At 42.7% G+C, this 11594-nt stretch overlaps 1 protein-coding gene across 1 annotated transcript; it reads right to left on the bottom strand.

The window, feature by feature from the left end:
• Positions 1–4792: 4792 nt before the first annotated feature.
• Positions 4793–10892, bottom strand: LOC132999601 (cytochrome b-c1 complex subunit 1, mitochondrial). The gene is made up of 13 exons (XM_061069302.1): positions 10820–10892; positions 8757–8897; positions 8579–8665; positions 8010–8139; positions 7670–7868; positions 7408–7487; positions 7204–7319; positions 6740–6883; positions 5956–6116; positions 5783–5868; positions 5606–5694; positions 5416–5491; positions 4793–5321 (listed from the first exon to the last, which is right to left on the bottom strand). The coding sequence occupies exons 1-13, from the start codon at positions 10880–10882 to the stop codon at positions 5257–5259; spliced, it is 1437 nt and encodes a 478-aa protein (XP_060925285.1). The 5' UTR covers positions 10883–10892; the 3' UTR covers positions 4793–5256.
• Between the last annotated feature and the right edge of the window lie 702 nt (positions 10893–11594).

Below are 11594 nucleotides of genomic sequence, written 5' to 3'. Positions count from 1 at the left end.
TTCCTCTTGCCTATTCGTGCCATGAGTTCTGCATTGGCCGCAGCCTTGGTCCTCATGTCCTGGTTCTTGGCCAGGTCTATGAGGACGCTGAGGATGCTGGTGGGGACGTCGAGGGACAGGGCGAAGCGGGACCCCTGCTGGGCTCTCTTGGGCACCAGGGAGGCCGGGCGAGGGACTCGGGCTCGCCTCAGCACCATGTGATGCTCGGACTGCAGCAGCGAGTTCAGGATGTCCACGGCCAGCACGTCCCTCTGCGTGTCTTCATCCAGTTTGGAGAGAGCGCTCCTCTGGCTCTGGACGCACCAGGGCAGCAGCAGAGCCAGGCACAGACACACGCTCCTCATGGTCCGAGCTGTCTGCAGGGAGAGAAGAGGAACACGGCGACCATGCAGTAAAGAGTTACACACGCGTGGCACTCAGAGATGGCATGCATTAGGAATATCCTTATTTCAGAATCAGAATCAGAAGTATTTTATTGCCAAGTACGTTCACACATACAAGGAATTTGCTCTGGTTATTGGTGCAAACAATGAACATAGAAACATAAAAACGCAATAAATACAACATGCATAGGAGAGCAATAAAAAATGGGAAACCAGTATATATTTACTCACTGTTTACTTCTTATTTACTCAATTTTTACCAATATTTATACAAAGTAAAATTTATTTTGAGATAAACATTTCTGAATAAAAATATATAAAAAATATAAAAAGTGAAGTAAAAAGTGAAATGCTAAATGCAAAACAGTTAACAGTGTCAGTTATAGTAATATGACTACAAAAAACATCATGATTCATTATTGACTTCAAATCAAAACTCACTTTAGCCATACATGAGGATGAGGTGATAATAAACAAGGTTTTAAAGACTGGATTTGTGCATCACCACAGCAACATAACATAAAAGTGAAATAATGGCATTCATCAGTAATATATAACCAACATTTACACTTCACTCACCTCAACCTGTAACAGAGATAAATTCGTGTCCACTGTGCAGCCTGGTTCATTGTACATTAAAGTTTTTACCAAAAAACATTTAAATAAGTTTTAAATGTATCAAGAAAAAACTAATTTAAATTCAGAATTTTCAGCCACTTGTCACATAAGTCATCTAACTCTCTAATATATCATGCATTGTTCTCTACTTGATGTGCAGCTGAAACCTCTGTCTATCAAATATCCCAATCCCAGTCTATACTCACTCAGTGTCCCCACTGTGAATGTTGGTCCTCGTCCCTCCTCTGGACTGAAGCAGAGCTCTGATGTCCTGATGCTGGATCTTCTGTCTCTTCTTCTTGTGGAGCTGCTGGAGAGGTGACCCGTGCAGCACGCCGTCAGATGTTGAACTGGACTCCTGGCTGCTCGTCCACGACTTTGTCTTCACTTCGCTGTGACACTGCCCCTTTCTGTTCTTTATCTGCTACATCTCTGCACCCCATAGCCCTCCCCTCATTTCATCTCATTTCCTCCACACTTATTGCGTCTTTCTCTTTCTATAAATAACACAATGACAATCGCAGTAGTTTGTAATGAATTGGGATCGCTGCCTCAGGATGCTCTCAAAGAACAAGTGTCACCCATCACCTCACTCAGAAGTTAAGTACCAGCAAACACATGAAATACAACATGCATCTGATTAACACATGACACATTCTGGTGATGAGTCGTCAGTCACACAGACAGGTTGACTACCATGACAAAGGAAAAGTGTATGTGTGGGTGTGTGTGTGTGGTCCAGTGATTACTAATGGTATGGGGACCTAAATTTGTTTACTCAGTCACATTATGAGGACTTGTCTTCCTTATCAGGACAAAAAACAAGTCCAGTTAAAGTAAATCATTAAATTTGAAGTTGGAAACATGTTTCAAGGTTAGGGTTAATGTTGGCGTGTTAGGGTTCGACAAGAAGTAACGATGGTCAGGTCATAAATCATAAAGTTCATCTTCATTTTTAATTCTAAAGTAGTGTGGTTAGTGTGTGTGTTAGACATTCTGCAGTTTAAAACCAGTGCTGCTGTGTCACTAGCTGTGGATATGGTCACAATGTCCCAGTATCTTAGATGGTAGGCTGAGGATTAGGCCTACTGTGTGAAGTTTGGGACAAATTATTAAAAAAGAAATCTAAAGTCATGAACTCTCGCTCCCATATCTTTTAGTTTATTTCTCTATGTGATTTCCTTTATGTGCCTATGTGTGTATACTTTATTGTATCCTTCTGTTGGTGTAAATTTGTAAAATGTATTCTCTTTTTAGTGTATACAGCACATTCAAAATCTACGAGACAAAAATCTCATTATACTGTATCCAGTGTGTGTGTATGTGTTGTTTCTATCCGAGTTATTTTAGATTTCACTTTGTGTGAATGTGCACAGTGATTTTCACTGAATGAGAAAGAGCAGCACATAAGTGCATGAGCTGCGTACAGTTAACAGAATGACTGATGCGTGATATAACAGGCAGGTAATGATGCAGTTACAAGAGTGAGTCACAGCTGCGAAGACAAAGAGGGATGTAGTCACTGGACAATTTCTGTGACCACCTGATGTCCGCGGCTTTCTTCATCAGTGTCCATGAAAAAAATTCCAAGCTCAGTGAAGGAAAACGATCCTTCTCATCGTCAGTGCAGATGAAACACTACAGACAGAGAGTCATGGTGTGGGTAACTTTTTTGTATAACAATTTTATTGAGCTGGGGTGAAAATGTGATACTGCAGAGCTAAATGAATCTCATGCATACACTGTTTCCTTTACTGAGACTGCATGCTAAAAACAACCCAGAACATTTATCATTAAGTTGTCAATCGTCAGGCAAACATCAGGACCTGAGACAAACATCCTACGTCACAAACTTTAGAAAAATAAGTGCTACATAACAACATAACTACATGATTCACTTCTTACAGGGTGCATGTATTTTGGAGCAGATATCTCAGAGGCAAGAGTGTCCTAATCTTCACGCAGGATAAAAGCAAGAGAAAATAGTTTCCTTGGTTTTTGAAATGATCGATTTGATTGAAGATCTAATATCATATCACCAATAAATCAGTATAAGCCCAATTTAATGATGTCAACTTTTCCCATCTGACCTTGTGCACGACGACCATCACGGCCATGTCTCCCTGCAATCTATGACATGTTGAATATAACCCGTGGACTCTGTGGATAGTTGCCACTTAAAGGAATCTATTTTATGATTATATGTTCTATTTACAGAACTTTACAGAACATGAGGAGGAGAGGAAGGCGGTGATGGGAGGACAGACTGAGAGAATGCCCTCTGGAGAGCAACAAGGAGGAAGAGGCTGTCAGGCTCAGGAGGGACACTCACCGAGACAAGGCCTAGCTCCTTCCCTGATTCACCTCCAGTCCGGCCCATCATGGGATTTGTCCTCATCTGATTAATGATATGAATATTATGAGTCCAGGCTGATTATGATAGCTGGCCCTCGGGGGCCCTCAGGATTACGAGCCGTCTCAGTTACCCTCAGATAAACAAACAGGGGTCACACAGATGTCATCCAGCAGTAAACCGAGATGTCCTGGGTCGGACCAGTAGCGCTACCGTCGCAGTAACTCAGTGACGCAAGACAGCACATGAGCTGATGTCATCTCAGTGATTCAACATATCAAAGCAGGTCCAGATTTAATGACCCAAGCCGCCTGATAATATAAACTCTGTATACAGTTAACTTATGTATCATTAAGTACGTCATCATGTACATTCTGAATACAGCGTCATTTTACAGGGGAAAAACATGAAACAAAACATGTAGGTATAAACACAGCCAAGTTCATAAATGGTCTGATCCAGAATCTGTTGGCCAACTGAAACTGATGTGGATTCCAGTTTTGGAAATAATTTTGAATTAAATAATAAGGGCACTTGTTTCAGAAGCCTGCAGAGACAACTAATTATAATTATTATAATAATATTTATTTAGTATGATTGACTATGCATCCAAGCTATCAGAATCAGGGCAGTGTTTTGTATGATTGTTTTGTCGGGCTACTCCTCCATGACTCTCTAAATTTTCCCTAAACAAGGATCGGGAAGACAGGCACTTGCAGGCGATTTTTTTACATCAGTGATTATTTTGATTTCATTCTGATGTTAGATTGAGAGTTGTTTTACCTTCCAAATTTTTTTATGTTGAAATCCCAACTTTTTAGTTTTTGAAGCATATATTTTACACTAATACATTTCATTAATGTCATAAATAGGGCTACATAGAACAGAGCACACAATTCAGACAGCCATTTAACTTGAACACAGAGAATGAAAAAATAAAATTAAGAAAAATACTGGACAGAAAAATGTAGAATAAAAGGAAGAATATTTTGAACACTGATGTGCTCAGCATTCCTGTATACTTTGTATCAAAGTGCAAGAAATAGAAGTTAACATGAAAGAAGACCCTACCCAGGGTAACCCAAGCAATGCTGTTGATTTACAAAAACCCTTATGGAGGATGGTTTACTTCCTCTAAGAACCTTTGTCAAACTTTCTCGGTTTCCATCAACAGAGGACAAGGACAAGGAAATAGAGTGGTTGGCACCCACCTTCTTCAACCTTCCCCAGGGGAGAGAGCTGCCATTGTGATGGTTTTTATTGAAGGGAATAAATCTTTACACTGGCTGCCATGGAATAATGAATGGATGATGATGGGTGACTATAAAAACAAAATTGCAGTGAAAGTCTATAAATTTGACATATAGGTTGTGTGGATTCTTTAAAAAAGCAACACCACATGCAACCATACATATGAAAGAGACAACATACAATAGAGTGTTTTACAGTATTTTTTTATTTTTGTTGGAATGGGAGCTTCTGTTATGTACAATAGAGGACAGAAACAAATTTTACAGAAATTATAAATATACTCCAAGCTGTATGTATTACCGACTGTTATGTGTCCAGTAGATTATATCATATTCAAGCCCACCCTCTCCCCCCTCCACTCTGCTAGACAGAAGCAGGTGACATGGAGCTGTGCAGTAAAATCAAGAGGTAACCAATGTCTACCGTGTGCAAGCTGGCTGCCATCCTCATGGCTGACTACGAGTGATCAATGGGCAGGATAATAAGGAAGGGGGGAAGAGAGAGGATGGATGGCTGCCTGTGCTGCCGAGCAGAGGGTGGACAATCCTCAGGTGGTGACTCTCGCAGCGATGACGGGACGAAAGCGAGATGAGGTTTGGGAGGAGGTGGAGTTTCCAACGTGGGACACACAGAACAACAAGACAACACGTCTTAAAACCTGAGCCAGTACATGGCACTGCGCACTCGGTTGTAGTCAGGCAGCTGCTCTACGGGGCCTGGAAAAGAGACAAGAGTAGCAGATTAAAGAAAATCATTAGAGTACGACCTCTAATTTTAATGTAAAAGGAACAAACTCCCAGGTGAACCCACCGACTGCTGCCACAGCAGGACACTTGTCATAGATGTATTTAGAGCAGACGTCACGAACCATCTTGGGGGTCACGGCCTGAAGGAGAGATGGGGAGGAGGTCAAAACAAGTATTCTAGAGACGGACAACAACAACAAGACCTTCTGCTTTAAATAACTGTTGAACCATCTACTTCAAAGTGTTAAACTCACATCGATGCGAGCGTCCCACTCAGCCAGAGGAATACGCCGGCCGTAGTTCAGGACATGTCTGCCGATGTCATCACAGATTGGTGTTGTACCTAAAAGACAAACACATTTGTTGATTTGTGACACGGATGAGTTTTTTTATTTGTGCGTGTGTAAATGTAAGACAGATGCAGTACATACCATTGAGCTGTCCAACCAGGCTGGCCTTCAGAGCGTTCTTGCCTCTGGCTACATCACTTTCTGTCACCGTGGTGCACAGGTTCATCCTGCACGGAGCAGAGAGAGGAGGAAATAAGACGAACTATAGTTATGGTGTTCCGAGCATGGGTGTCGGTCCTGGTGTTATTACTCACCAGGCGTTCTGGGACCAGTGCATCATGTCCTCAATGTTGTGTTTATCAGTGACAAAGTGAATGCCCAGCAGGCCGGTGTCGCTGTAGGAGGAGTGGAAGGCCTGGAAGCTGTGACAGATATTATCTTCCACTGCCAGACGAGCCAGGCGGCTGCTCAGATGCTGCACATGAGAGGGAGAAATAGATAATTATATTCTATTGTTCTTAAAGTGGGATTATACAACAAGACAGTCATGGAGAAGGTCAAAAACACATGCAGTGTTTGGCTGAAATGCTTTGAATGTAGGTTGTATGTTTGTGACTTTAAAAAAACATTAAGTTTTGTGTTCCATTGTCCCTGTCTGTTAAAGTCCTCATCTCTGTATTTAAACCTAGGGAAGTAGCTTCCACACTCCACATTCAAAATGTATGTGTATAAAATGCATTTTATATCTATATAACTGAAACAAACTACACAACATTTAGAGCTTCTACTTTACCCAAGGAAGGGTGCTCCTTCGTAAAACTAGATTTTCAGCAGCTGCTATGTTTTTAGGTCTTGTTCCTCTCGACAGGTCCAGAGGCAGGGGTGAGACCCCTGACCCAGGTTTTCCGAGAGGATTATGATCTACCCCTCAATCATGGCCACTCAAGACACTTCAACCTCGAGTGGGCAAAGCTAAGAGGGGACAGTGCTGAACCAACAGGATGAATTTAAGTTCAGGAGGTTAACGATTTCCTCACTGTTTTCATTTTCTGAGCTGCATCAAGTAACAAGCCTGTACAAAAAAGATTTTCCACCAACCTTTCCACCACCATAGGTGAGGTCAAAGCTGCCGATGATGGAGTTGGCCACCATGAGAGGCACGATGTCTGGGCTGGCAGCACTGGCTCCCTCCACGGCGATGGCAATGTGTGCCAGAGGCAAAGCATCATCACGCACACGGATCTGAGGAGAGACAGGAGAGGCAAACATTAACAACACAAATGACCAAGACAGTAAATAGACTAACACTGCCTAGGCTCTATTTTTGATGGAAAAGCATAACAAGTAAGACAGCACATAACTTTCAAATGGAAGTATGTGCTACATTCCGTTAGGGATGCAAGTCTCTTTTGTTGAGCTTGCATTGATATATTAAACATTAATATAATTAACATTAGGAAATATAATAGTGGAAACCACACGAGGATAAGACACCATATAACAAAGCTGACAAAGAATAATGAATAAAATACTAAAAAAATAAAACATTGAACACATCTCACCTCACTGCCTGTAAATCTGCAGGGTGACAACACGGGGATGGCGTCTTCCTCGTACTCGAAGGAAACTCCGCTGAAGTGAGACTTGGCCAAACTGACCAGCTCGTCATGGTTCACACCTGCAAAGGAATCGGAAGAACGCCAAGTCATTCAATGGATCGCAGGCTACCACAGAGTCTCCAGACAGTGTCAGGAGGATGCTGTTACCTCCAGCAGCAGCCAGCACCATGCGAGGAGCCTTGTAGTGACTGCTGATGTAATCGACAAGGTCCTGGCGGCTCAGATTCCTGGAAGAATTTAATAAGAGCACTGTTATAAATTTACACAAAAGGTGTAGAATTAAATATTTTATGGAATGAAGTGATGAGAAATACCACAGTATTGTGGTTGCTGCTTTTGAGGGAATAAGTTCAGAGTTGCCCTGAGATGGTGTCTAATGATAAAATACATGACATGCAGTTGTTCCTACCTGGCATTGCTGGAAGGTCCCAGCACGGTGTGTCCCAGAGGAGTGCCCTGGAAGGCTGTGGCATGTAGCATGTCCAGACAAACTTCCTGCCCGTTGCCCTCAACTTCCTCAAGCTCACGCAGCACCACGCCCCTCTGCTGCTCGATCTCTGCCTCATTCAGCGAGAGGCTCTGCACCACCTCCGACAGCAACTCCACAGCTGGGAAACAGAGGAAACAGGTTTTGTTAATGTCTTCTTCTTCAAAACAAGAGTAGCTTGAATTTGACCAGGATGACTTTAAAACTGAATTATTATGAAAACTCAAGAATTAATCGGTTTATTGTAAACAGGTCCTGTCACCTTTGGGCAGGTCTTTGGACAGGGTCTTCATGTAGTATGCAGTGTGCTCCCGAGATGTGTAGGCGCTCAGGTGACCACCCATTGACTCCACCTCCTGCTCCAGGGCTGTCTGAGGGTAGTTCTTTGTTCCCTGGGGAGAGATGAGGAACATGTGCTTAACATGGACACTGTCAACAAGCCAAGGTCAAATCCTAGGATGCAGTTAAACTGTGTGGAACTGCTGTAAAACTCTACACTTTCAGTAGAAAGAAGCTATACACCTGATTTAAACCTAGATTGATGTATTGATATATATTTTGAATGAATAATTAACATATCCATGATGACATCACATCCGTTTAATTGTGCCTAGTGTCAGACAGTGTCAGTTCTTTATCTCTTTGCTTCTTTCCTACTCTCTGTGCTCAAATATACAGTATTTTAATTCTGACAAATTGCCAATTAAGCTGTTCACTAGGTCATTTTTTAAGCATCCATAAAGGGGTCTTAAGTCTCTACATTGCAAATTCATCAGTTTAATACATAGTTCATTATGAGTCTCTAAGCGAAAAAAGTCTCCCAATATCCACCTTGAAAGCCATATGCTCCAGGAAGAAGCCTGCTCCATTGTTCTTTTCGTTCTCATAGCGACTGCCAGTGCTGATCCATAGACCCACCTGTGACAGAGAAGAAACACGTTCATCTACAGCTCTCATAGAACAGCCAATTAAAAGGTTGTGAATAGACCCTGTATTGTTGTGTTCTTACCGTGCATGTGGCATGTCCAGTCTCTTCAGACGCGATCCTCAAACCATTGTCGAGAGCAGTGAGCTGGGTTTCAGGGGCTCCCACCAGGCTCTGAGCGTAGCTGACCGAGGCCTGGCCACGCCTGAGAGACAGCAGTAGGGGCTGCAAGGGGCACAGAGAAGCAACAAGAGTCATTTAAAAATTCTGTTCAAATAAAAACTTCCATGAGAATCCATTACTGGAATCTTGTACCAAAAAAATCTTAAGATTTTAAACCTTTAGGTTTAAAAGTCTCTTGTTTATCCATTCACATTCAAAGCAAGAGAAGAAACATTTGGCACAGGACGGAATCCAAAGTTGAGGCTGACACTGACACCTTCTGTATAGCTGCCACAAAATGACTATACAGTAGACTGACAAACACGCACGAACACACACGTTGTAAAGGTCACTTAAGTGCACTTTATGTACCAGAAACATGTACATATTTAATCGGTCAGACGCCTTAAATTATCAGGATGGGGATCTTTGTATGTATTTGTATACATTTTATATCTAAATAACTGAAACAAACTACACAACATTTAGAGCTTCTATTTAACCCAAGGAAGGGTGCTCCATCGTAAAACTAGATTTTCAGCAGCTGCTATGTTTTTAGGTCTTGTTCCTCCCGACAGGTCCAGAGGCAGGGGTGAGACCCCTGACCCAGGTTTTCCGAGAGGATTGTGATCTACCCCTCAATCATGGCCACTCAAGATACTTCAACCTCGAGTGGGCAAAGCTAAGAAGGGACAGTGCTGAATGTATTTGTTTATGGAATGGGTTATGGTGTATATATTGGTTTCTTTAACGTCCAAATGTGATAAATGGTGGGGAAGTGACGTCTCGAGGGGTTGGTTGTTTTTTGTTTGTGCGGGCCGGCAGAGCGACCAGACGTTCGAGGGAACTACGGTCCTAAAGACTTAAAAGGGGTCATCTCCACAAAACTGGACTATTGCCTGGGAGACACTATAATGGATTACCGCAAGGACTGAACTTTTTCTGGGCGCTCGGAAGGCGGTGAGGATAGCGCAGACATTGTTTGTATTGTTTGCTGCAACTCACCACGCCACACCTGCAAACATTTTGTTTGGGTCGTTGCTTGGGGATTGTATGAACCTGGGGTGGGGAAATATTGATTGTTTAAATTGTGTGTTTATATTCACGTGTCCGCCTTTGTTTGCGGGCACAAGTCCAGGTGGTATGTGGGGATGATGGTGTTTTGTGTAATACAGAATATTGTACGCAACCTGTCTGGGTTTATATATATTTATATATTATTTCATGTGTGGTGAGATCTAACAAATATTATTCGTTTATTATAAATCGGTCAGGCAACGCGAGCCCGGACACAGCAGGACGGGTCCACCCGTGCTCCTTAAAAATAATAGCGAAGTAATGTTCCCCTGTGTTCCTAAACAAGGCAATGGTTACAACGTATATAGTGACATATAAGATGATAGTGACTGCATCACTTTAAAAATTATACTCGACCGATAAAATGCTCGATCAGCACTAAATGAAACAGGCACTGATCCGTCCTGTTGCCGAATGTTAAAGTGATTTCTTCAAAGTAGATGCTCAGTGTAACAGTACAGCTTTCATGTCATTATTCCACTTGCTGATAATTGCTTCAACAACCCAAGATCGAGCAGTGTTCTCTATCGAAAGTCACCGTGCTAACGCTGTTAGCCCGGAAGCTTGTGTAAGGGGCAACTGAGGACAAATGACCGGGCTGACAGCTACTGACCTTGTGAACGGACAGATGCGAGTGAAACGACGACACGCTGATCGTAATAACACACATACAAAGTACATGTAACGTATTAAGTGGTTGCAACCACAGGTTCTGGCTCCTGTACCAGGTGACCTTGCGTACACTAGTAGCTACATAATGCTAACCGGTTAGCTAACACCTCTCCGCTTCTGTGCTGCTCACAGCTCAGTCAGCCGGTTAACAAACGCGAGGCCGAAACAAGAGCAGTACACACATACAAGTCAAGTTATTAATCCATCTTCTGGTTCTACTTTGATTCAGTACTCACACTGCGGGCTTTGGCGAGGGCTCGACCCACGGTGCTGCCGACCTGGCACAGGGACGCCGCCATTTTCCAGAACGGTTGCAGAAGACAGGGGGAGACTCTTCTTTTCCGTCCCGTCACAATGTTCCCCACCTCTACAGGGGCACACTACCGCCACCAGCTGGTCATTATGAGATGTTGAGGTTGAGCACTGTGAGGTTTTTCAAAAGTTTAACATAGTTTGTATGGAGTCCAAAAAAAAACTGCAATGAAATAAAACTACATTAGGTTTCAATAAAAACTTATAAATCATCTATGAAACTATTTTCAATGAACATGTGACACTGTCCCAGAACCTTGAAGGGCCTTGGCTGTCTTCCTTCTCTCTGGGTTAGAACAGGTAGCCCTTTGCCCTTGTGAGGTGGAGCTGATTTAAGGACCAAAAATGCAGGACTCAGACACGGTATAAAAAGGTCAACCAGTTCAACCTATTGTCAGGTAGAGTGGAGAGGCAAAAAACAGGGTTCTTGGGTGTGGGTTAACCCTGAACCCAGACCACCTAGTTTCATGGTCCGTCTGGTAGTGTTTGCATAATCTTACTAATTACCAGATACAGAAAAAATAAATAAATAGATGACAACGTAACCTCCTTGGTGTATGTTATTAGGCAGACACTTTATGCTAATTACCGACACAATGTAACTAAACCTCATGACCAGACATCTTAAGCCTGCAGCCAAAAAGAGCAGAGTCATGAAACTTTAACAAATGACTTGGGAGCTCAGACACTCGGCCATGT

Source organism: Limanda limanda, chromosome 4, assembly GCF_963576545.1.
Source record: "Limanda limanda chromosome 4, fLimLim1.1, whole genome shotgun sequence".
Classification (NCBI taxonomy): domain Eukaryota; kingdom Metazoa; phylum Chordata; class Actinopteri; order Pleuronectiformes; family Pleuronectidae; genus Limanda; species Limanda limanda.
Note: the sequence above shows the minus strand (reverse complement) of the source record. Positions and strands in the feature narration are given on the sequence as shown.

Coding starts and splice junctions, on each gene's coding strand:
- LOC132999601 (XM_061069302.1), bottom strand. CDS start 10,882: ATGGCGGCGTCCCTGTGCCAGGTCGGCAGCACCGTGGGTCGAGCCCTC. Junction 5,869..5,955: donor CACTGGTCCCAGAACGCCTG/GTGAGTAATAAC, acceptor TGCTCCGTGCAG/GATGAACCTGTGCACCACGG. Junction 5,492..5,605: donor AGTGGGACGCTCGCATCGAT/GTGAGTTTAACA, acceptor TCTCTCCTTCAG/GCCGTGACCCCCAAGATGGT.